This window comes from Sminthopsis crassicaudata, chromosome 2, assembly GCF_048593235.1.
Source record: "Sminthopsis crassicaudata isolate SCR6 chromosome 2, ASM4859323v1, whole genome shotgun sequence".
Taxonomy (NCBI): domain Eukaryota; kingdom Metazoa; phylum Chordata; class Mammalia; order Dasyuromorphia; family Dasyuridae; genus Sminthopsis; species Sminthopsis crassicaudata.
The window spans coordinates 137,575,513-137,602,010 of NC_133618.1; the positions used below are offsets into that span (position 1 = coordinate 137,575,513).

Consider the following 26,498-nt stretch of genomic DNA (forward strand, 5'->3'; position numbering starts at 1 on the left):
ATCCATTGACAAGTTGATCCATTTATTGAGCAATATGAGGACTTTAACTCATTCCTGATCTGACCCTGCCCATCCACCTTAAGTAGACTGGTGAACCCAGTGTCTCCCAATACTGGCACTGGACTTACTATGGACACCTGATTGACTTTAGACTTATTGCTGTTTTTAACTCCCAGAGTCAAATAATCCACCTGAATCAGCCTCCTCTACTAGAAGGGATTATAAGGATATACTACTACACCATGAGTGACTGCATCTATTTTTAAGATATTCTACAATTCATATTATTCTCCTCAAATTGTCCAAATTAATGAAGTTTTACTGTATGGTGCTTTTACAGAAACTTTTTTCCGACTAATTTTTCAGTCCTTTACTTCTTTGACATCAACATAACAAAGTTTATATCAGCAATTTGCATTTTAATAGTTATCTCAAATCAGAAACAATCAGATGAACTCCAAATTCATCCTATAAATCAAAGATCAATCAGGGATCCATGAACTTGTCTGGCTAGAAAAGGTTTTTATAAATGTATGTCAACATCATTGGTTTCTTCTGTGATCCTTTGTATTTTATTTCATACATTTAGAAACATTATTCTGAAGAGCCAATAGGCTTCATCAGACTACCAAAGGAGTCCATTACACATAAAAAAGAAAGAGGGTAGGGAGTAGGAGGTGGAGAATTAAGAATTCCTACAATAAAACACTAATAGATTTTAAAGATAAATAGATGTTAATAATTCAAGTTCTCTTTCAATTGGAACTTATATCTAATAAGGCAAGAGAGTTAAAAATAAAATGCCATGTCATTGTGGTTTTCATCTCTATATTAAATTGAATCCTTAGTCCTAATTTAAAGTGACATTTGAGAGAAAATACTGATTGAAAACAGTGACAGATTTTTGCATAGACACAACCTCAAGTTGATGATGTAAAGAAAATAAGAGTAAATCATTTACCATCCAAATTCTTTACAAGTATGGAGGGGAAACACATGAAAGAAAATTAATGCTTAGCAATGGTTTTTACTTCATTAATAGCTTAAGGTCCGGGCATGGCTAGAGATAGTTTCCTAATTTCAATTCAAAAGTAATATAGCTATCAGAAAAGAATGAATATTGTTCAAACAATTTTTAATACTTCTAATTTTTTGATGATTCATTAGAAAAATTAAGCCATCGTGAATCCAAGTCCAAAAGACTAGGCCTGGATAAGTTATTTAGAACTTGTGATTTCCATATTTTAACTGGGCAGTGTAATAGAGTGCATAGAGTTGGTCCAGCTGTGTGATTCTGGATAAATCATTTAACTTCTAGGCAACTAAAACTTTAAGTTGTAGGCAAAATGCCAAGGTGCATGGGTGATTCCTTCAACTTCCAAATTCCCTATACTAATGAAATAACAGCTCTAACCCCTATCCCAGTCCAGCTCTAACTCTAATAGGATCATTATTCAAGGACCTATTCAAACTTTTCCATGTAGGCAGTGGTTTGGAACACATTTTAGGTTCAAATATTGCTATAAAATCTGGCATATGTACTCTAGCAAGATAAAATGCCAGAGATTATCACTACAATACACCAGTTAGGAAGATGGGTAGTCCTGAGAAAGGACAGTAAAGCTAAGGGGGGACTCTCAAATTTTTTACTGCATTGCGTCTCTTAAATGCTTAGACATATACAACTCTTTCCCAAATAAAATGTAAGTTCCATGAGAGTAGGGATTTCGTTTTTGTTTTTAAATCACCAGCACAATGCTAGGCACATAGTAGGTACTTAATAAACACTTGCTGATGATCTAGCTGCCCAGGAATGCATCTCCCCTTTATTTCATGAAATGGCCCTTGTCTTATTTCACCAATCTTCTTTATGGGCAAATCTAAGTCAAATTCCAGTTCTTATAAGTTCTACTATGAATCTTTGTGGTTAAATCACATTTAATAAAAAGAGTGAATGAAGATTATCAGATTATCTTTTAATCTATTTCCCCTCATTTTTAGAAAACTCAACATGAAGAATTTAGCACTAAATAAAAAAGTGAGCTATTATAATTTTACTATTGTTATAATAAAGTAGGGAATTTGAAAAACATTTTTTCCTGTTTAAAAGGAACTTAAGGGAATTTTAAGTTACAGTCTATAATGGACTACTTCCTGAAACATATTACTGATTAGCACTATTAACACATTATAAAAATCAGTCCAAAAAAGATGAGAAATGATCTAAGATTATGCTATGGATCTAGTTACCATCTTTACCCCTTCCTTGCCAAAACATTTTAAGTTTCCTAAAAGGTTGTTTTTTTTCCCCTTGTAGAAATGTGTTATAATAGGAATGGAGTAAAGGGGTGGAGAAATAGAATCCTTAAAAAAAATTCATTTTATGGTCAAGAGAGCTAGAATATTATCAATGTTGAAAAATTCTTGTATCATTACAATGAAAAAAAATCTAAGCAAAAGTATGCAGAGAATGGAGAACAAAATTAACTGTCAAATTTGACATTTTAATATTTTTCTTCTCAGAGATAACTAAACCTTTTATACAAAAACAGCCTGGCAACTGATGCAGAGAGATGAAAAAATTCTCTAATTTTAAAATATGGTCAATTTATGCTGGCAAGATATGTTTCATGATTTGATCCATACTTTCTATAATCATCAGTACTTCTTTCAACCAACATATTCCAATAATTTTTCATTTTAGACTTACATAATTTTTGCTGCATGAAATTTTTTTCACTTCAGATTTTACACTATTTCTATAAATATTGAAAATAGAAAAAACCAAATCCTCTATCTTGAAACAGGTATTAAAACTTATGTCAACTTTGAGGTTAGTCTGTAACTTTTAAAATTTGTCAAATTGTAAAAAAACTAAAATTACTATGGACAAAAAAATTTACATTTTAACATTACATATCAATTTTATTGTTTTAAAGTCCTGAAGTGCTTTTACATAAGGAACTAAAAATATTTAACTTTTCAAATGAATCTCCTGTTCTTCTGATAAGGCCCTATAATCCTGCCCCATCAACGTGTGTGGATGTTTTCATGCCGGAACTTCTACTATTTCATAGTAGTCATTGGGCAGAATTACATAGCCCCTTCCAGATAATGCATCCTTTTCTTTCTGAAACTGAACAACCTCCTTAAGCTTTTCAAGCTGCCGCTCTTGTCTTCTGCATCGCTGCTGTGCAGTCTTGAGCTTCTTTCTAAGTTTTTCCACTTGTTCTTCAAGCTGCTGAATCCTTTTCCTTTGATGCACTGTATCTTCTACAGTATAATTGTGGTCACAGAAAACTGCAAGATTATTAGGGGTGTGAAGAGGTGGCATCAATAATCCAAGAGCAGCATCAACTTGGGAAACTGGAGGTGTTAGAGGAGGGGGTGGGAGCTGTTCTTGTTGCTCCAGAAGGTCCTCATTCTAAAACAATAAGGCAAAGTAATTCAGTCATTCAAAATAAAAGTGACTGCAATAACCAGTAAGAATTACCTAAATGCCATTATCTGAAGCACACCTAAGACTGTTCTTTTGAAGGAACTGAAGTTTTAAAAATTTTAACCTTGTTTTTATTATGTAAAGTGGAGTATAAAATTAAAGATTCTTGGACAATCATTTAAGAAAGAAAAGATATTGAAGTATAGCATCAAATTTGTTTAGATATATAATTTCTGGAGTAAGAAAAAAATGGAATAAAGAGCTAAGCATGAAACCATTTAAAATTAATAAACACATTTTTTAACTTAAAAAGTCATTATTACCTTGTCATGTGGTTCCGTAAAACAAAATATCGTGGGTACAGCATTCTCCTTCAGTAGCTTATTGTTGCACTCTCTCTTAAAGCAGTCTGGAGTAAAGTGTTCTGAACAAATACTGCTGTATTTGCTGGGTTTAAAGTTTTTTCTTCTGACTGCAGCTTCCCATTTTTTACAAAGATCAGGTCGTGTAAGAGGAAACCTACAAAAGAATAATTCAGTTCTGTAAACTTATTCTTTCTGTTAATTTTTTAAAGGAATTATGAAAATTAGCTTTTAAATTTTAAAAGCTCCAAGATTTCATTATTGATACCTCCTATTCAACATTTCATGCAGTTTAAAATGAGGTGATATAATATGCATTTAGCTAGGCCAGCATTTGGACATATATATAGTTTATTTTTGAATGCTATAACTAGTTTAGCTTATGTTCCACTGGGAAAGTCTTCAAGAACCAGGAATCAGTCACCTCCAAGCCAAGAGAAAGCCAATAGGAATAGGGCTTCAGAGAGGAAGAAAATAACAAAGCCAAGGTAGATAGCCTAAATGCATTTCTCTACATTACCTTTTAAAAGCTTGGTTTTATTCTTTAAAAGATTCACAAAGAAAAGACCCCCCCCAATACAACTTACATGAGAACTAAAATGCATTTGAGTAAGTAATAGTTAAATTTCATTCCAGAAGAATGTAATTATCTTCCACAAGACATAAAGGGAGGGAGAATTTGAAGTAAAGTACCTTCAGAGAAAAAGAATCATTATTCAACAATCTCCTTTTCCCAAAGACTAAAAAAGTCCCAATTCAGAAGCTAAACATTCTCCAAAGAACTAAACATGTGGAATTATTAATGATAGTAAAAGAATAGGAAAGACAATCGATGCAGCAGGAAATCATTAGCAGTTTCATTTATTAAAATTATAGTGAAAAATTAGTTTTTATGCAATAGCATAATGTAAAACATTCAGTTTGATAAAAACTATAAACTTATATATATAAATATAATATTAGATCACCTCATTTTAAACTGCATGAAATGTTAGATAGGAGGTATCAATAATGAAACTTTAAAAAAAACTAAAAAGAATGTGTTTTAGGACATCATTGATTGTACTTAACTTGGTAATTAGATGCATAATGGCCAGCTATTATTGGCAATGTAGTAAACAATTTTCTGGCTCAGTTATATAGCTCCCAGGACAATGAACAATAGGAGCCAAGAAAAAAAAAAAAGTTCTATTATTCTTAAATTACATAATTTTTCAATACTCATTCCATATTGCTCTCTAAAGATTTATAGAGCATAAGTTCAAGAATGCACAAAACTAAAAAATGTATATTTGTGCTCTTAGAGTAGTTTTTAAAATTTTTTAAAAAGTAGTTTCTAAACAAGTTTCTGTACAAGGATTTACTCTAGCCAACTTTTAATCATCCCTAGTTATCACTTAAACAGGAAAATAGTAGGAATCATCTAACGGAAAGTAAAGATAAATCTTATGGGACTAAACATAAAATGATTGCCTGTGTATTACAAATGCCTTTGACTATTCCAAATCTAAATAAACAAATAAGCAAAAACAAAAACAAAAAAATCTTGGAGTAGAGTGAGATCTTAAAGGCTATGTAGTCTAACACCTCATTTTTAAAGATGATGAAACTAGAACTAATCTAAAGCTCTTTCCATAATCATATAAATTTCTAAAAACTGGAAAAGAACATCATTTGTATTTTGTCACCTAATTCATTCCTAATCCACAAGAAAAGAATGAAGGCCTTTCAGAATCATTCTGACTACTACTGTTCCTACAACAGGAAGAATAGGAGAACCAGAAAAAGATAACTTCTTTGGCTGATAAACTCTGTTTTTCTGAGCTCCTCTCCCCTTCCATGTTTTGGCCAACCTGCCAGCAGGACTCCTAGGAAGATAGATTTAAGTTTTCCTGTTTTTCTGAGACCCATCCAAATTTGGTTTCTATTTCCCCAAACTGAAAATCATTCTTGAAAAGTAGGAAGTTTAAAAAGCTCCTTTGAAAACGAATATGAAAGGTTGAGGATTTCTTTACTCTTGGTTTAATTGATTTGATTTTCAAATTTAAAATTCTGGATGATTTTTTTTTTTCTCCACAAATACCTAAAAATTTGTGTTTATGTAAAGGAAGAATCTGCTTTAGAAATTTGTGCTTGTATTAATGGGCGTGAAGCATTTTGGACACTGATATCAAAATGTTATTCCTAAAGCCTGAGATTAGACTGTATTCAACTGGTAATTTGTTGACAATTTACGATGTCTAGATTAAAAATAAAACATCTAGTAACAAATAAATTTACTCATCTGTAAAAAGAAGGGGACTGGATTTGAGAGGCATTTTGGCATATAGTGGATAAACTGCTAGAACCAGTGTTTAAAAAAACACCAAAAACTTGGGTTTATAACCTGCCTCTGACACTAACTATATCATCATGGATAAGTTGCTATGAATCTGTTTCCAACTGTAAAATATATAATACCTGCAAGCATTTCATCTTAGGGGTAAATGATACAAGTACAGCTGAGACAAAATTTGAATTCAGGATCTCTGCCAAATCCAACATAATTTTTTTTTTAATTTTTAAAGCTTTTTATTTTCAAAATATAGGCAAGGATAATTTGACAGCATTGACCCTTGCATAGTCTTGTGTTTCAGATATTCTCCTCCTTCCCCCACCCCCCATCCCCTAGATGACAAGCTATCCAATATATATTAAATATGTTAAAAATATATCCAACATTATTTCTATCACATAATAACCTTTAAGGTCTCTTCAAATTGTCAAGTTTCATAATTTTATGGCTTTTCCTAAAAAAAAAAAAAAAAAAAAAAAAGGAATGAAATGAATCTTTGAGATCATACTTATTTTACTGATGAAGTCACTGAGACCCAGAGAAATGACTGGTCCAAGGTTGAATGCTAAATTACTAATAGTACCCAGATTAAACTTCAGGACTTCTGTGCCAAGGTCATGGATTAGCCGCATTAAAGTTTCCCTTTAGGATATGTATTTGCTCATAATTAGCATATCTCAACAAAGATTGACACTTGCCAGTGGCAGAAACAGCCCTGAATATGGTGTCAGAAGAAGCCTAGCCATTCTATCTGCCTCCTATAGGATTTCGGACAAATTCTTTCCCCTTGCTGAGCCTCAGTTGTCTTACATGCAACACAAATGAGAAAGCCAAACAGACCAAAAGCTCTGAGTTAGCAAGCTAACAGCTGATCTCTGATGCTTTAAAATCTCCTCAATCCTGTTAGTTATCTGAATCTCTCAAGTGGAATACACAGTACAGGTAATAAAGAGCACATCTATTTTACAGAAAACAGACATAAAAAAGTATTTGCTCACAATCCTACAGCCAGCAAATATCAGTCTTCCTGACTCCATTACTGATATCATTGACAACATATCATCCAACAGGATGCTGAAATCAGTTGAGATCTGATTCAAATCCCAACTGGGATATATGTCACTACCACTACTGTGAACCTAAATTTTATTTATTTTTTTCTTGAACCTTTAAAAAAATTATTTTTGATAGCTTTTCATTTTTCAAAATACATGTAACATTCACTTTTGCAAAATCTTGTGTTCCAAATTTTTCTCCCTCCCTCCCTCCCTCCTCTCCCATAGACAACAAGCAATTCAATATAGGTTAAACATGTGCAATTCTTCTAAACATATTTCCATATTCGTCATGCTGCACACACACAAAAAAAATCAGATCAAAAGGTGGAAAAAAAAATCCACAAGCAAACAAGCAACAAAAACAACAACAAAAAGTGTAAATACAATGTTTTGATCCACATTCAGTCTCTACAATTCTCTCTCTGGAGGTGGATGGCTCTTTCCATCTCAAGTCTAATGGAATCACCTTGAATCACCTCATTGTTGAAAAGAGCCAAGTCCATTAAAGTTGATCATCACACCATCTTATTGATGCTGTGAACAATGTAATCTTGGTTCCACTTAGTTCATTCACCATCAGTTCATGCAAGTTTTTCCATAAGCCTAAATTTTAATACCTATCTCAGTGGACTGTTGGGGCTAAGTGAGAGCATAAAAAGTGCTTCCCAAAATTTAAATTACTATTTTATATAAATATTAGTTAGGTTGAACAATTAGTGCTAGAATTAAGAGTCAAGAAGACGTTGAGTACAAATCCTATCTCAGAAACTTATAGATGTATGATTCTGGGCAAGTCACTTGTTTCCTGGCTGTTTCTTCATCTTTAAAATGGATAATATGCCCCACATACCTGTAATCCCAGCTGCCAAGGATGTTCAGGATTTGCAGGGGAAGAAAGGGTGTCTCTAGCTGGGGAGTTCTAGCTATTCTAGGTTAAAATAGTGTGATGTGGAGAAGGGAAAAGGAAGAAAGGGATGGAAGGTACACATTGACCTAAGAGCAAATCATTCAGTTGGAAATACAACAGATCAAAACTTCTGTGCTGATCAGTGTGGGACTTACATTTCCAGCTTGGGTGAAATGGAAAGATTTAGATCCAGTCTTTAAAAATAAATGGATGGATAAGTAAAATTGGGATAATAATAGCACCTACTTCCCAGGATTGTGAAGATCAAATGTGAAATATAGATAAAGGGCTTTGGGGGCAGCTAGGTGCTGCAATGGATAGAGTACTAGCTCTGAAGTCAGGAGGACCTGAGTTCAAATGTGGTCCCAGACACTTAACTCTTCCTATCTGTGTGACCCTGGGCAAGTCATTTAACCCAATTACCTCAGGGGGAAAAAAAAAAAGAAGAAAAAGATACAGGGCTTTGCTGACTCTAAGATGCATAAATGTTATTATGCATCTTCATACCAAACTAGCTATGTGGTTCACTACAAAATGTTTTGATCTCTCTTAATAATTTTTATAATAACTTAATATCTTACTTTTAGGTATCATATAACCAAAAGAAAAAAAGTAATAGTATGCTGTACTCATCATAAAAGAAAAACCCTTAAAACATAAAATTTGTCAGAATCCCTGAAATTCTGGTAATGCTTGTTTTCCTCTCTTTATAGGGGTAACTATTAGTAAAACTTTAGCAAATATGTTTTATTTTATTATCTATTTCAAATTTCCTTCATTCTTGATAGTCAAGGAAAATTATGTTCTTTTCCCTACATGAAGTCTCTAAAAACAAGCTCAAATACCTTTAATTAACCCTTGCCTTTAAACTTCTACAGAGATGTAGATATTATACAACTTACTGTTTTACAATGTTCTACTATTGTTTGACAAATACCAATTCTTTCTAAATAGATCTGAAAACCTCTGAAAGCCTACACTTCTGTATTCTTCACAGTGCTAAACACATACATAGTACTGTACACACACATATATAGGACATATATAGATAGGAACTCCACCAGTGCATGTTGGTTGATTTCATCATTTGAACCTTCTTACTAATTGGAGTGTCCAATGTTGAACTCCTACATGTATTTGTACCAGTCCGTGTCAATCAGCAATTCTGCAAATTAGTGAATATAGACAGTTAAAAGTTTACTTAGGCTAACTTCATGTGACAATGAAAACACTGATTTCTGGACACTAGCCAAAATACATACTTGAAGGAAAAAATATAGAGGGAAGGACTCCTTTTTGAAATTCTTGTATATATTGTTAAAGTTGTTTTTTTTTTATGAAGTTAATTATAAAACAGAATTAGATTGGATGATTTCTCAGGTTAAAATTGGATTTTAAATCTTATAATTTTTTTCAAATTCTCAGTTTATTTTTTTAACAGCAAAATGAAATACTTCATTGATTTTTAAAAATTTTCCCCCAATTCTTTGTTTGTTTTTGCTTTTGTTTTGTTTTTAGTGAGGCAATTGGAATTAAGTGATTTGCCCAGGATCACACAGCTAGAAAGTGTTAAATATCTGAAGCTGGACTTGGGTCCTACTGATTCTAGGCCCCATGCTCTATCCACTGAACCATCTAGCTGCCCTTCCCCCCTTCCCCCCAATTTTTAAATATTTTTATTTAAAGTTTTAAGCTCCAAATTCTATCCTCCCTTCCTCCCCACTAGCCTCCCTGAGAGGATAAACAATCAGATATAGGTTATACATGTACAATTATGTAAAATATTTCCATTTTGTATAAGACTACCCGAATAAAAGAAAAAAATGAAAGTGAAAAATAGCACACTTCAATATTCAGACATCAGTTTTTTTCTCTAGAGGCAGAGAGTATGCTTTATCATTAATCTCCTAGGATTGTCTTGAATACAATAATGACAAATGTTGGGACACTAACACATTGTTGGTAGAATTGTGAACTGATCCAGCCATTCTGGAGAGCAGTTTGGAACTATGTTCAAAAAGGTATCAAACTGTGCATACCCTTTGATCCAGCAGTACTACTACTAGGCTTATATCCCAAGGAAATACTAAAGAAGGGAAAGGGACCTGTACGTGCCAAAATGTTTGTGGCAGCCCTTTTGTAGTGGTTAGAAACTGGAAAATGAATGGATGTCCATCAGTTGGAGAATGGTTGGATAAATTATGGTATATGAATGTTAAGGAATATTATTGTTCTATATGAAATAATCACCGGGATGATTTTAGAGAGACCTGGAGAGACTTACATGAAGTGATGCTGAGTGAAATGAGCAGGACCAGGAGAGCATTGTACATGGCAAGAGCAAGATTATAGGATAATCAATTCTGATGAACCTGACTTTTTCCAACAATGAGATGATTGATGCCAATTCCAATGATCTTGTGATAGAGAGCCATGTACACCTCCCAGAGAGAGGACTGTGGGAACTGAATGTGGATCACAATATAACATTCTCACTCTTTTTGTTGCTGTTCACTTGCATTTTGTTTTCTTACTTTTTTTTTTGTTTACTCATTTTCTTCCCTTTTTGATCTGATTTTTCTTGTGCAGCAAGAGAATTGTATAAATATGTTTATACATACTGAATTTAACATATTCTGACATGTATAACATATATTGGATTACTTGCCATCTAGGAGAGGGGGTGGGGGGAAATTTGGACACAAGCTTTTGCAAGGATCAATGGTAAAAAATTATCCTTGCATATGTTTTGAAAATAAAAAGGATCAATTAAAAAATAATTCATTGAACAAATCAAATTCAATTTGCTGATATAGTAAATATAAAATCTACAAAATAATTTTAACCCTTACTGAAAATGCCTTTCAAAGAAGCAAACTTTCTCAGCTAGAAAGAACTTTTTAATCTGGTTTGTGAACTTAAAATTACTTTGATAATGGATTTCACTCTCATTGATTTTTTTATAATCTTATATATTTAAAATTATTCCAAAAAGAGGGATTTTGTTTTTTACCAGATTATCATATAAGTCCATCACACACACACACACACACACACACACACACACACACACACACACACACACACACACAGAGTTCAGAAAACTCATGGGCAAAATACTGTCAGCCTATGTGCTGCTCTGGCTTGCTGAGTGATATTTAGGAATCCCTGGCAGACTGCTTACATTCCCTTCACCCCACCCCATGCTATTCCCTTAATAACAACAGTTGAATTTTATATATTTCTTAAGGTTTATAAAGAAAACACATGATCTCATTTAAAGCTCTCACATCAGATCTTTCCTATTTTGTGGAGGGCACCACCATCCTTCCACTCATCCTCTAAAATCATTAGCCAAATCTTGTCCTACATACCTCCACATCTCTCCGTCTGTCTATTCATAGTACCATATCACCTGTAAGTTAGTCTCCTGGCCTCAAATGTCTCACCATTCCAGGCCCTGAGTTCTTGTCAACTCCTGGTTCTGCCAGGATCAAATAGAACTCCTCTGACTTTTAAAACCTTTTACAACCCCACCCCCATCTACCTACCTACCTTTCTAGCCTTTCACAACATCACTCATTCCCACACTCTGAATCACCTAAACTGGCTTTGTTACTTACTGTTCCTTACATGTGACAATCTGCTTTCTCCTAGAACTTGTGCCAATTCCTGGAATGCCCTTCTTCATCTCCACTCCTCGGAAATCCTTGTTTCCTTTAGAACACAGCTCACTCAGGTCACACGAAGCCTTTGTAGAGCCTGGAAGCTGCTGAAGCCTATTCCACTTCCAGATCACTTTGCATGTATTCATAGCTGCACTTGCTGACTCCCCAGCAGAATGGAGCCTCTTTGAGTATCTTTGAGTATTTCCACAGCCCCAGGAACAGAGATTTTTTTGTTGATGGGGGATAGATGAGAAATTAACAGCCAATCACGGCTGCTTATATCCATGTTTTACAGATAAGAACCCCATGATTCCCAGAAAGTGACATACCTATAGCTTTAAAGCCAAGGCGGAGACTCTCAACCAAAATCACTGCTTCCCAATCAGCCCTAACACTGAGGCGCATGGGCACTGGTCTTCCCAAAGACATCCAGTGGCTCACACCCCAGCTGCGCCACTGACATCATATAAAGCAAATGACAGACATTGTGTAGCCTATGTGCCTGGCGCACTGTAAGCATCTGATAAATACCTGCCTGCTTGCCTGCCTTACGAGCCAGCCATTCAGTCTACTAGTAGCAGTAACAGCCAGGATATATCCGATACTTTTAAAGTTTGCACATCGCTTCACACACGTGTGATTGACTTGTCCTGCGACAATCCCGGAAGGTAACTGCTATCGATACCCCCATTTCACAGAGAAAGAAACCAAGGCAGACGGAGAACACAAATGACTTGCCCAGGGTCACACAGCTAAGGAAGTTATCTGAGGATGGATTTGCACTCGGCTTCTTGACTACGTTGTGCCACCCAGCACGAACTCCGGCGCGTTCCTGGAGGCCCCCGCCTCATCTCTGCAGACGACTTCTGGTCTCGGTCCGCCTTCGGACCGCTTTAGATGGGGAGGCATCTGCTATCGCTGCAGGAGCGGGCTCCAGGAAGCCAGGGGAGGCCCAGGACGAATTCCAAAGGACGAGGCCCAACTTCTCCTTCCCACTGGGGGTGACCTGGGCCACCAAAGCCTTCTGACTTGGGGGACATACTCTTCGGGGGTGTGGCCTCGAACACAAGGAATGGTCACTTGGAGCTGAGACAGCACCAACATTTCAGGTAATACAGGTGCTGCCCTAGGGCCAGAGTCCAGAGAAAGCATCTTCGAGGATCTAGATCTCGCGTCGCGCCTCTTGAAGCCACGCTGGCCCCGCCCCACCCCTTCGGTGGGCCCGCCCCCTCATTAACGCACGCGCTTGCCCGGCAGTCGCCGCCGCCGCCGCGCGCCCGCCAGGACACGCGCCCGGCTCCGCCCCCCTGCCTGACCCTCCGCGTACCCCTTAGCCCCCGGTGAGGCTGAGACTGATCCCGTTCCTGTGCCGCGCTTCGGAAACTTACTTGTGAAAGGAAACGGGTTTATCCTTGTCGTAGCGGTTCCTGCAGCCATAGGCGGAGCAGGACTGCACCATCCTTCCGGCTTGGGGCCGTAGGGGCGGGCAGGAACAGCTGCTGCCGCCGCCACCGTACACCTGACTTAGACACTTCGTTCCCCTCTTTAGCGCTGACAGGGAGGTGCGGAGGAGGTCCGACTCACTCCAGGGCGCTTTTAGTGCGCCTGTATTGTTTGCATTAGCAGGACCACAGCCATCGCCCGTCTGCTCCCATCTCCAAGATGGCGGAGGCAGCTTCAGCCTCACCTCTCGCGAGGAGCTGAGGGAGACGGCTCTGATTGGCTTGTCGCCCAGAGGTAACGTTCACTTCGAATGCGGGCAGCAGGCGGAGTCCCGACACCTTCGCGCAGAGCTGATTCGATACGCGCTGTCCCCCCTCTTAGGAGGCCGAGGAGAAATGGGGCGGAGCCTTTGGAGTTGGCGGGATGGGGCGGAGTTCGCCGCTGCGAAGCCCGTGTTTATTGCGAGAAGGCCGGGCTGTAGATTGGCTTGAGGAGAGGGGCCGTCGTGGGAGGGAGTTAGAAAAATCACGAGGAGAAGGCGTGGCTGACGCGCGCAGGGGGCGGGGCAAGTATAAGCCCCGCCCGCTTCCCTGCTCTCTCTTGGGAAGTATCTCTGAGACTGAGCTGTAGCCAGCGTTTGGCGTTGTTATTGTCCCTCGGAGAGCACCATAATTTCAGGGAGATAGTGCTGTGACGTGCAAGTGAATTATATTTAAGTGAGGAAGGGCATATTAAATGTATTTAAAACGGAAACCGAGGGAAACACCTAAACATGGCACAAACCCGTATCCCACACACAATTCTTCCATTCGAGCTCCAGTGGCCGCTCTCTATCATCTCCAAGATCCCATATAAAGTCCTCAGGGAGTTGAAAGCTTTATGACATCCTACCTCCTCAACCCTGCCCATTTCTCTCTTACTTGACATCCTCCTCCTCGCTGCTCTTTTTTAGGAATATTTTTATTGTTTTTTTCTTTAATACCGGTAGCAACAACTTTAATATTCGTTAATATGATTTTTGAGTTCCAAATTCCCAACCTCCCTTCCTCCTGCCTCAGAAGACAAGCGCCAGCACCCTTATGTGTTGACATAGATTATAATACATGTGCAGTCATGCAAAACATTTCCAAATTGCTACTCTTTGTGGAAGATAATCTAGTTGGTCGTTTTCACTGATTGTCTTCCCATCTACTCCTTCTGGCTTAAGTCCCACGAAAAATCCTGTAGGAAGCTTTTCCCCATCCTTTTTAATTCCCGTGCCCTCACTCTGTTATTTACATTTTATTTTGTATATAACTTGTTCGTACATAGTGGTAGCCTTTTGATTTTGTGTGTGTGAGGCAGTGGGGTTAAGTGACTCGCCCAGTCACAGCTGGTTTCAAGTGTCAGAGGTCACATTTGAACTCGGGTCCTCCTGACTCCAGAGGGGACTCTGTCCCCTGGGTCACTTAATTACCCTTGCACAAAAGTGTTTTCAGTTTTCCCCCATTATACTCAGAACTCCTTCAGAGCTTTTTCCTTTCTTTGTATCCTTTGAGTATCCTGTCTTACTTCAGTAACTAGTACTTTTCTGGCACAAAGTAGGTTTTTTAATAAGCTTTTTGACTGTTTATATTCCCATTTTGCAAATAAGGGGAACTGAGGCAGACAGAAGCTAAGTGAGTTACTCGTGGTCACATAGCTGGTCTCTGAGATCTGAATTGAATTAATATCTTCCTGGTTCTACATCCAGTTTTCTTTTCACTGTGCCACTTAGTTGCTTACCTAGATTTCTCAAAAAAAAAAAAAATTTAATTAAAAAATATAGGATTGGGAGCAGCTAGGTGGCGCAGTGGATAAAGCATCAGCCCTGAAGTCAGGAGGACCTGAGTTCAAATTTAGTCTCAGACACCTAACCTAGCTGCATGACCTGGGCAAGTCACTTAACCCCACTTGCCTCAGAAAAAAAAAAAAGAAAGAAAGAAAAAATATATATATAGGATTATATTGAATTACTTATCAAAATCCTTTTTTTTTTTTTTTTAAAGTTTATGTACCATAAATTAAAAACTCCTATTTGGAATTGGGCTAATTCTCAGTCTTTTCAAAGGTGAGTAAAATTGTCCCACCTCATAATGATGGATGATGCCTCACATATACTTCAGAATATTTGTGAAACACCTTTTGTTTTCAGGACTTTATACCACTCTCTGGAGGAATAACTGAGGCCCCTTGGAAAAAGCACCAATCCTAGAGTCAGGAATGGGCAAAGCATATAACCTGTTGCTTTCCTCCCACCCCAAAAGATGTTAACATTAGAGATCATTAGCCTTGAGGAATATTAACATTTCTCTAGGAAACTTTACTGTAAAGTTTTATCATTATTTAGAAGTAAAAAACACCATACCAATGGAACACAATTTTTGGCTGAACCTGCTAAATTGGATAAATTTAAATAAAGCTCCAGGACCTATTATGTGATTGCAAGAGGAGGTGCTATTGCAACCTATGATAATGCTGATTTGGTGGAGTCTGTTGCATGCATTGGTAATTAGAGGTAGCCTGAAGGAAGATTTAATGGATCTTTTGAGGTATGGAAAAATTGACGTAAGGAAGAGGAAGTAATAAACTTTTTCTCTAGATAAATAGTAAATAGTAAGATCTTGTAAGCAGCATTCTAACCTTTATCCAAATTAATTCAGCAAATACTTATGAAGCTTCTACTCTAGGTACTGGGTTAGTTTCTGGAGAGTCAAAAATTACTTTGTCTTAAGTATTATGTGATTTATATTTTAACATGTATAACATATGTTGGATTGTTTGCCACATAGGGGAGGAGATGGAGGAGGAAATCTGAAACAAGCTTATGCAAGGGTCAATGCTGAAAAATTATCTGCATATGTTTTGAAAATAAAAAAAAACTTTTAAAAAATGTTATGTGATTTACATGTTACAATGATGGATGTATCATGTACACAGGCAAGTCAGAAGTAATTTGAGAAGAGAATTCATTAACAATTGGAAATTATGGAAGTATAAGCCTTTACTGGTTGGGCACACTGAAAGAAGAAAAGAATTATCTGTAGAGATGAGGTGGGAATGAATTCAGGCTTGAGTTTATGTGTTCAAATGCTCAAACTGGAGGAAAGATACTGGGAACTGTAGTCCTATTTAATATGAATATAGAGCTCAGGAAGGGAATAAGAAGAGGCTGAAGAATTTATATTTTATCTTAGAGGCAGGGGGGATTCTGGTGCTTGTGTCAATAGTCAAGCATTTATGAAATGTCTACTGTGTACATGACACCATGCTAAGCTGACACTGCTAAGCACTGGAAATTTAAAGAAAGGCATATGACAGGGCTGCCCTCAATAAATTCACAATCTAGTGGGGATAGATAGTGCCATAGCTGGGATGGAAACTGATCTAAGGAGGTATGAGTTACACAGTTGAATTCATTTTGTAGAATTATGAGTTTCTAAAAGTAACGAAATAATATCAGTGACTGGAAAATAATGAAGTCATTTCCTTGGAATGGTGAAGGATCTGAGAGGAGCTCTCCAATGTCTCCCCTTTTGAGCTCCAGAGAGCCCTGGTAGGGGCTACAAGGTTAAAGGGAAGTGTGAGTTTCAGAATTGATTTCTTTTTGCAAAATATAAGTTTCTGGAGATCTTTAGGAGAGCAACCAAGTGGGAAATGAAGGAGAGACTGAAGAAAGGAATTACTAGAAACAGAGAGTGCATTTTTGGTGCCTATAACAATAATATAAGCAAGAAATTTTGAAGGGCTGAATTCTGATGGTGACTGAGTGGAAAGAGGGAGATGGATTTTATGGAAAGTGAATTGAGAATGTGTGGTACGGAAATGGTGAGGGATCACCATTTAATTAAAAAAAAAAAAAAAAAAAAAAGCTGGAGAGAGCTCTAGAAAAAAATCAAAGTTTATTGTACATTCTGGAAAGAAGGGCGTCCCACCCCTCCAGCAGACAATTGAAGAGAGGAAGCGCCTCCTGTGGTCAGGACAGCACCTTTAATCCCTAACACAAAACACCCCCTCCTACCACTGACCCTCATCCTCATTGGCTGAGAGTCTTAGATTCCAAACACGAGATCTACCCATGAAATTGAACTTGACCAATAAGTACATAGTTGCCCATATTTGGCTGAAATAGAGAGGAAATGATATCATGGGAGAGGATCGAAATTATGCCCTTGACTCGATGTTCAGAGTCCTTCAGGCCTACTCAAACACTGACGTAGATGAAGCCTTACTCAATTTTCACAACTGTCTTGAAAGATCTCACCTCATCTCATTCAAGAAGACTTGGCAAATCAATGAATATCAGTGACAAAATGTAAAAGTAGGACATAGTTATCATCCACCTAGATTATTATAATACATAGCAGGGGGGATCTATAAATTTGGTGTTTGTATTATTTTTTGAAGGGGTCTTTTTTAATAGTTTTTTATTTTTCCAATACATACAAAGATAGTTTTAACATTCACCTTTGCAAAACCCTGTTCCAGATTTTTCTCCCTCTCATCTTTCTTCCTCTCCACAAGACAGTAAGCCATCTGTTATAGGTTAAATATATACAATTCTTATGAATTTATTTTTTAAAAATATTTTGTTAACTATTTTAATGTCACTAGTTTCCTTTGTAATCTTATGTGGTTTATGTATTTAAAAACATTATTCTGTTAAGGGATCGCTTCACCAGATTGCCAAAAGAGGTGACAAAAAAAAAAGACTAAAAAATCTGATCTCTGCTCTAGTGGCTTCTCATTTCAAACACAATGATTTATATTTACTCCTAAGCATTCTATACTGGAGGAAGGTGATTTGAGAGGCCACCTGATGTAGTGATTTGGTTACTAGAAGTTGAAGTTGAAAGACCTGGATTTTAAGTTCTAACATTTTCATGAACTATTCAGGTGATCTTAAAAAAGTTACACTCCTTACATCTTGGATGTACCTTTGGTAAATTAAAAAAAAAAAAAGAGAGAAAAAAAAAAAAAGAGAGAGAGATGGGGCTAGTAACAGATTACAGGATTATTGTTAAGAAAGTGTTTTACTAACTAAAACACCATAAAAATGTGAGCTATAATTTTCACTCTTTCTGTTGTTTGTTTGCATTTTTTGTTTTCTTTCTCAGGTTTTTTTTTTTTTTTTCCTTTCTTGATCTGATTTTTCTTGTGCAGCAAGATACCTGTATAAATATGTATAATATATTGTATTTTAACATATTTAACATATATTGGACTACCTGACATCTAGGAAAGGGAATGGGGTAAAGGAGGGGGAAAATTGGAACAGAAGGTTTTGTAAGGGTCAATGCTGAAAAATTACCCATGCATATATTTTGTAAATAAAAAGCTTTAATAAAAAAAAAAAAAAAACAAAAAAAAACAAACAAACAAACAAACTGTGCTCAGCACTCAAAAAAAAAAAAAAAAAAAGTGATCTATATATCATCTTTGGCCTCCTGTTTAAACTTGCCACTTCCATTTACTCAGTGTTTTGATGAGAATTAGGTATAGGGGTACCTAAATGAAATTAGGGTTAATTGAGGTCTAATGGCAGGTTCGGGGTACAGAGAGTCAAATAGAGCTCCCCTGCAACCCCTTTGGATTTGGCGCAAGGATATAGAGTTAAATGAGGTCTGGTAATGGCGCAAGAGTTCTCTGTAAAGGAATTTACAGACCCGAAAACCTAGATTAATAAAAGAGGTTTACTTGGGGTTTGGAAGTAAGGGTAAAGGTAGAAAGATGCCAGGGCCAGAGCTAGCACCAGGTGGACAGGAACCTTTGACATAGCCAGCATAAGGATGCCATGTTTGGGGCTCCTGCCAAGAGTGGATTCTAATTTCCCCCTTTTATAATGGGGAGCTTTTGGTAATCTTGAAGGGACCTGTGGGTGGAGTCCCAGGTGGGCTCCTGGCTGGTTTCAGCCAGGGTTAGAATTTGAATAGAAGTCAATGGGTTTTTAGATAAGGAGCTGTTTGTGCTGGGGGTGGAGGTCGGGGAAACCTGAGCAGATCATTAGAATAGTGGCTGGGACAGTCCAAGTTAGCTCAGATCCGATGGGGGCTGGGAGAGCCCGGATATCTCCCCTTGGGATTCACGGGGGCTGGGAATTAGAAAGGAATCTTAACCCACATCATTTTATGCTAGAAACCATAGTATTATTTTTTACTTCATGCTTTCCTCTAACTTCCCACATCCAGTTAGACAACAAATTCTAACATTTGGCTGATGTAGTATTTCCCATACAGTCCTTTCTTCCCAATCTTTGCCACCACCTCTTGAAAGCCCTCATTAACTGTTAGCTGGATTATTGCACAGACACCTAAACTAGTCTTTTCATTTCTAAGGTTGGTAATCTATAATATGGAATATTGAAGTGGTTGTGTGGATTAAATGAGATAAAACAGTATTATACTTTTTTTTTTTTTTTTTTTTTTTTTTTTTGCTGAAGCAACTGGAGTTAAATGACTTGCCTAGGGTCACACAGCTAGGAAGTATTAAGTGTTTAAGGACAAATTTGAACTCAGGTCCTCTTGACTTCAGGGCTGGTGCATTTAGCCCTCCTAAAGCATAGCTTAGTTTATATTATCCCCCTCCTTAAAAACCTTCAGTGCTGTTTCATTAACTGACAGATAAAATCAGGATTCTTCAGTTTGATTTTAGAGGCCTTTCATGTTCTGATTTTAATCAACCTTCCCAGGATTCTCCCAGAATCAAAGAATTAAAAGGGATTTCAGAGACTATTTAGGCCAATCCATGCCTAGAAAGGAATTTTTCCAGACATCCCAAGAGAGAAAACTAACCCTAATGCATATGTCTCCACTTGTAGACTGGAGCTAATTGTCAGGAAGTTTTTCCTCACCTTTAAGAAACTAGTCCTTTCAGATTCATTTATTCCTTTCTGATTCCCAACCCCTCCTAGTTGATGCATTATCAATTCAAGAAGTTAAGACTTTTGATTCACAAATCCTGGTCAAAAGCACCCTTTTGAATTACAATAGAAGATCTGGGCTTTCCCAGCCCCCATAGGATCTGAGCCTACTTGGGACTCTACCTGCAGGCCCCTTTAGCTAAATCTCATTATAAAAGAGTAAAGCTTGAGTCCTCTCTTTACAGATATCTCAAACATGGCAACCTTATGCCTGGCATGCCAAGAATCTCTGCCCACTGGAACACTATTCCGGTGCCCTCTTATCTCTATCTTCAACTTTCCTAACTAGACTTTAACTTTACTTCCAAACCCCATAATAAACCTCTTTTATCAATCTAGGTTTTCGGGTTTGCAAATTCCTTTACAGGCAAATTCTTGTGCCGCAACTAGACCTCATTTAGCTCCGTATCCTTGCGCTGCATCCAAAGGGGTTGCAGGGGAGCGCTATTTGACTCCCTGTACCCCAAACCTGCTACTAGACCTCAATTAAACCCTAATTTCATTTAGGTACCCCAAATCTAGACCTCATCACACCTAAATATACTTTTTTGCAATTTCCACCTTTTTGTCTGGGACTAAGCCAGCTAAATTTAATGTACAACTTTTCCCCAGAAGTACCCTGTATTATTGTTCTTTTTGTCCCTGAACTTTCTCAAATCATTCTGAATGTGTTCCATCCATATAAAAACTCAATTCAAACTTTGTGCAAAATGAAATCAGATAAAACTTTAAGTTTTAAGAAAAAATTTCTCTGTGTGATGTTTATTTTTACTCCTTCAAATCTCCAAAACATTTTTTTTTGTTTTTGTTGTTGTTTATGTTTTATTGTTTTTTATACTGTTTTCATTGACCTAAATTTTTTCAACAGTATTTTTTTCCGAAATACATGTAAAGATAGTTATAAGTATTTATTCATTTATTTTTATTAAAGCTTTTTATTTTTCAAAACATATACATAGATAATTCTGAACATTAGCCTTTGCAAAATCTTGTGTTCCAGTTTTCAGTATTTATTTTTGTAAGACTTTGTGTTCCAAATTTCTCTTTTCCCTTTCCTTAGCTTTTCCTTTCCCAAGACAGTGAGCAATGTGATTTAGATTAAATGTATGCAGTCCTTTTGATGTAATGTGATTTTGGGGTCTCCTGACCTTGGGGATTCTATTCTAATGAGTCCTTGGTCTTCTGGCTTTGGAATCTGTCTCAGGAAACTGAGCATACCCAATCTATCTGAAAACCACCCTTAAGTAATCTGGAGATTACTTCTTAGCCTTAACCTTGGGTCATAGAATTAACATATCTATGATTGAAAGCTATATAAGTGTTATCTCCTTGCTTCATTCTCTTTGCTGAATTCTTAGAATTTAGCCTGTTCAGTAATGGCTTCACATTGCTTTTAATAAATTTTGCCCCTTGACTAAGAGATGAGTTCAAGCCTGCAAATTCTTTTGAGACCCCATGTGGCACTGGTCCCCCTTCTCAACCTCAACACTTAAATATAATTCCATATTTGTCATATTGTGCAAGAAAAATCAGACCAAAAGAGAAAAAGATACAAGAAAGGAAAAAACAAACAAACAAAAAAAAAAGGTAAAATTACTGTGCTCTGATCCATTCAATCTCCATAGTTCTCTCTTTGAATGAAGAGGATATTTTCTATCCCAAGTCTATTGGAATTGCCTTGAATCTCTTCTTTGTTGACAAGAGCCAAGCCCATCACAATTGATCTTCACATAATTTTCTTGTTTCTACTCACTTCACTCAGCATCAGTTCATGTAGATCTTTCCAGACTTTTATAAAGTCTAGACTGTTCATCATTTCTTATAGCACAATATATTCCATTATATTCATATACCATATCTATTTAGCCATTCTCCAACTGATAGGCATCCACTCTGTATCCAGTTCCTTGCTACTACAAACAGAGCTGTTACAAACATTTTTGCCTATGTGGGTGCTTTTCTCTCTTTTAAGATCTCTTTGGGATGCAGACCCAATAATGACATTGTTAGATTAAAGGGTATGCACAGTTTTATAGTCCTTTGGGAGTAGGTCCAAAACAGTTTAAAGTATAATCTATCTTATAGTAACTAGAATATGGTTATTTACAGACTTAGAATATATTTTAACTGGATGAAAATCATTTAGTCAAACTTTTTCATTTTATAGATGAGGTAAAGCAAGATTACAGTCAGTGCCAAAAGACAAAGCAGAGCTAGGGTCTAAGGTTTCCTGAGCTACCCAATCTAGTGTTCCTATAATGCCAGATTGGCTCTCATATATATTACTGTTTTAGCCTTATCATACCACACCCCATTCCCCCAATCCCCAATCAGGTTACAACAAGTTGTGCCACAGTTCCCTTTTAAAGTCCTGACCCAGTTTCCCTAATTGTCCTACCTCAGTTACTCTGCCTCAGGCTATGTATAAGTAGTCCCTCTTAATCATTAGAATGTTTGATTGTATAAAGGTCTTATATCTTAGACATCATTAGAATATCAGGAGCCTCTCCTCATCTCTAACACCTCCCTCCATTATGTCATCCATATCCTAGGTGTCTCCCCCCATTATGTCATAGTTTTTGTTACCTTATAAAAGAATCTTTTTATCAAATATTAGTTGCTGGATTCTTGGAGATGATAGAGACATTCAGCCCTAGGACCAAACCATGGATCCATTTGGCCCCAGTAAATCTCTCCCTTTCAAATAAATTATTATAACTAGTCTAATCTCTATCTTGCCTCAGTTTCTCCAGCATTACAAACATCCTTGAGGGCAGGCTGTTTTTCATCTATCTAGATACTTCTTGGTATATAGTAGGTTCTCAATTAAAAATTTTTGAAATTTCAAAGCCCTGATCTGTCTCTGTCTCTCTGTCTCTCTCTTCTATTTCTATCTCCCTCTTTTTACAATTTTCAGATAAAGAAATTGAAACTACTTCTAGTCATATGAAAGAGTGTTCCAAATCACTATTGATCAGAGAAATGCAAATTAAGACAACTCTGAGATACCACTACACACCTGTCAGATGTGGGAAAACCAGGACACTGATACATTGTTGGTGCAGTTGTGAACCGATCTAACCATTCTGAAGAGCAATTTGGAACTATGCTCAAAAAGTTATCAAACTGTGCACACCCTTTGACCCAGCAGTTTCTACTGAGCTTATATCCCAAAGAGATCTTAAAGGAGGGAAAGAGACCCACATGTGTAAAAATGCTTGTGGCAGCCCTTTGTGTAGTAGCTGGAAACTGAATGGATGCCCATCACTTGGAGAATGGCTGAACAAATTATGGTATATGAATGTTATGGAATATTACTGTTCTGTAAGAAACGACCAACAGGATGATTTCAGAGAAGCCTGAAGAGACTTGCATGAACTGATGCTAAGTGAAATGAGCAGAACTAGGAGACCAACAGCAAGACTATAGATGATCAATTCTGCTGGACATAGCTTTCATCAACAATGAGATAATTCAAAGCAGTTCCAATTGTTCAGTGATGAAGAGAGCCATATTCACCCAGAGAGAGCACTGTGGGAACTCAGTGTGGACCACAACATAGCATTTTCTCTCTTTCTATTAATGTTTACTTGCATTTTGTTTTCTTTCTCAGGTTTTTTTTTTTCCTTCTTGATCCAATTTTTCTTGTGCAGCGAGATAACTATATAAATACACATATATTGGATTTAACATATTTTTTAACATATTTAATATATATTGGACTACCTGCCATCTAGGGGAGGGGGTGGGGAGAAGACAGGAAAAATTTGGAACAAAGTTTTGTAAGAGTCAGTGTCGAAAAATTACCCATGCATATGTTTTGTAAATAAAAAGCTTCATTAAAAACAAACAAACAAAAAACCCAATTTGTTGGCCAAAATGGAGGAGTTTACTTTGGTAGAGCAGAGAAGGAAAGATGATACAGAAATGATTTTGATGTAAAGGAAAAATAATCAATATAACTTTATTTTTTTTTTTTTTAATTAATGTAGGCTCTCTGAATTCACTGGTATTTACTTCTACTGAGGAACCCCTTTTATCAATGCAAATCAATAAATTATTTTTAAAAATTTATTTTAAACTTATTTTTTAAAGTTTCAAAGCCCTATAAAGGTTTTTTAATCTTCTCTCCTAGGGATCCTTTATCTAATTGAAAAGTGGGGATCCTAAAAGTGATCTCTTCCAGAATCTCAACATCATATACTCTTTCTTCCTTCTGCCACTATCCTTGCACACTACCTACTAAAACAGAGAAATCATTTCAGATTAACCTTGTTACCTTTTTTGACAAAATTATAGACAATGTGCCTTAATATCAGTAGAGGAGGATAGTTAACACATTAGATATCAGGAAGGAGCTAAAAAGAACTTGACAGGCTAAGAATTGATTACATAAATGTAGTAAGATAAAACTGAACTGAGACAAACCTAAAGTCATGTATGTACTTGGGGTCAAAAAAACAACTGCACAAATAGAGGATGGAGAAGTTGGGATTTAAGTCAAATTTTGAAGGAAGTTAGGAAGTGGAGGTAAGGAAGAACAGCATTCTGGCTTGAGGGACAGGAGGTAGAATGTCCTGTGTGAGGAATGGAAAATTGGCCAATGACACAGAACCCTAGATTCATGAAGAAGAGTAATGTATATAAAAAAAACAAACAAACAAAAAAACTGGAAACAGTAGGAAGAAGCCAGGTTGTAAAGGGTTTAAAAGACAAAAAGAGGATTTTATCATGGATCCTAGGAGTAATAAGGAGTTTCTGTAGTTTATTGAATAGGAAGGTGACATGGCCTGACCTGCACTTTAGGAAGATCACTTTGACAGCTTAATGAATAGAGGATTTGAGTGAAGAGAGACCTGAGAAAAGGAGACTAACCAGTATGTAGTTGTTGTAATCCAGGTTTGAGTGCTGAGGGCCTGAACCAGAGTGATAGCAGTGTCAGAAGAGACAAAGGATATATACAGTAAATATTGCAAAGGTTAAATCCATAGGATTTGACAACACATTAGCTATGCAGAGTGAGGGAGAATAAGGAATCAAGGATAACACATAGATTTGGAGTTTGAAAGGATAGTGTTGTCCTTGACAGTAATAAGGAAGTTTAGAAAGGTGATTGTTTGAAGGGTAGGTAACAAACATGTTGAATTTGAGGTGCCTCTGGGATATCCAGTTAGAGAAGGCTGGTGATGTAAGACTGGAGGTCAGGTGTCAAATAATTCTAAGAATCAGCACGAAGTTAATAATTGAACTTGTGGGAGCTGCTGACATCACCAAGATAGTTTTTTGTTGTTTTTTTTTAAGGTGATAGTCTTTTAATTTCACATGAATATATATTACATAAGTTATATTGATATTATGTTTATAAAGTGATCACAATCCTATATTTTTATTTCACATGAATAGTTGAACCAGGATTTGTGACTTGATCTTCTAGCTCACTCTCTTCCCACTGCATTGCATTGCCAATAATACAAAGGGTATTCCATTTCACTTTTAATGTCAGCATTTCCATCAGTTGTAGGTTTATTTAATCTTATCACTTTAGCGGCTTAATGAAGACTTTGGAGTAAACTTTTCAGTAAATGGCTTTTGGAATTATTAAACTCTTCCACTTTGTGACACTGATAAAATCAGAGAAGACCTTTAAAATCTCATGTAATGGGGCAGCTAGGTGGCGCAGTGATAGAGCACTCAGTCAGGAGGACTGAGTTCAAATATGGTCTCAGACACTTAACAATTCCTAGCCGTGTGAACCTGGGCAAGTGACTTAACCCCAAATGCCTTAGCCAAAAAACAAAAGCAAAAACAAAAACATGTATTCCAAAAGCAGTAGTTATATCTTGAAGTCTGTGATGATGTGTTCAAGGAATGGACTCCTAAAATGATTTTTGTCTTGACCAGTAGGGAATAGAAAGAAGATCAAGGGGAAGAGTGTAGCCCATTCATCTCACCAAGACAATTTTAGGGAAAAGAGAAGCCCAAGACAGATGCTTAAGAGACCCATAGTTAGTGGACATGATCTAGAGATTGAGGAAGATCCAATCCCAAGGGGACTGATAGGTAAGTTGGAGAAGCACATTGTGAGAAAGTTTTAATAGATGGTAAAAGTGACTCAACATCTTAACTTGACAGAAGCAAAAACTGATAGGAGGTTGCCATTTTTTTTCTTAAATTTTTTTTTTCTCTATGATAAATTTAGTAACATTTGAATTTGTTGTTTTAATTTTGAGTTCTAAATTCTTTTTCATCCTTCCCTCCCTGTTCCTTAAGAAGACAAGCAATTTGATATAGATTATACTTGTACATTCATACAAAACATTTCCATGTTAGCCATGTTTCAAAAGAAAAT

General features: G+C 36.7%; 1 protein-coding gene across 4 annotated transcripts; it reads right to left on the reverse strand.

Annotated features, from left to right (window-relative positions):
* Positions 1-398: 398 nt before the first annotated feature.
* On the reverse strand, positions 399-13,752 carry THAP1 (THAP domain containing 1). 4 transcript variants are annotated; one of them, XM_074287383.1, is made up of 3 exons: positions 13,158-13,752; positions 3,763-3,958; positions 399-3,424 (listed from the first exon to the last, which is right to left on the reverse strand). In XM_074287383.1, the coding sequence occupies exons 1-3, from the start codon at positions 13,226-13,228 to the stop codon at positions 3,050-3,052; spliced, it is 642 nt and encodes a 213-aa protein (XP_074143484.1). In that variant the 5' UTR covers positions 13,229-13,752; the 3' UTR covers positions 399-3,049. The 4 variants fall into 4 exon arrangements, with proteins under 4 accessions (XP_074143484.1, XP_074143486.1, XP_074143483.1 ...); XM_074287385.1 differs by having other exon boundaries at positions 11,735-13,696; XM_074287382.1 differs by lacking the exon at positions 13,158-13,752 and adding an exon at positions 11,725-12,952.
* Between the last annotated feature and the right edge of the window lie 12,746 nt (positions 13,753-26,498).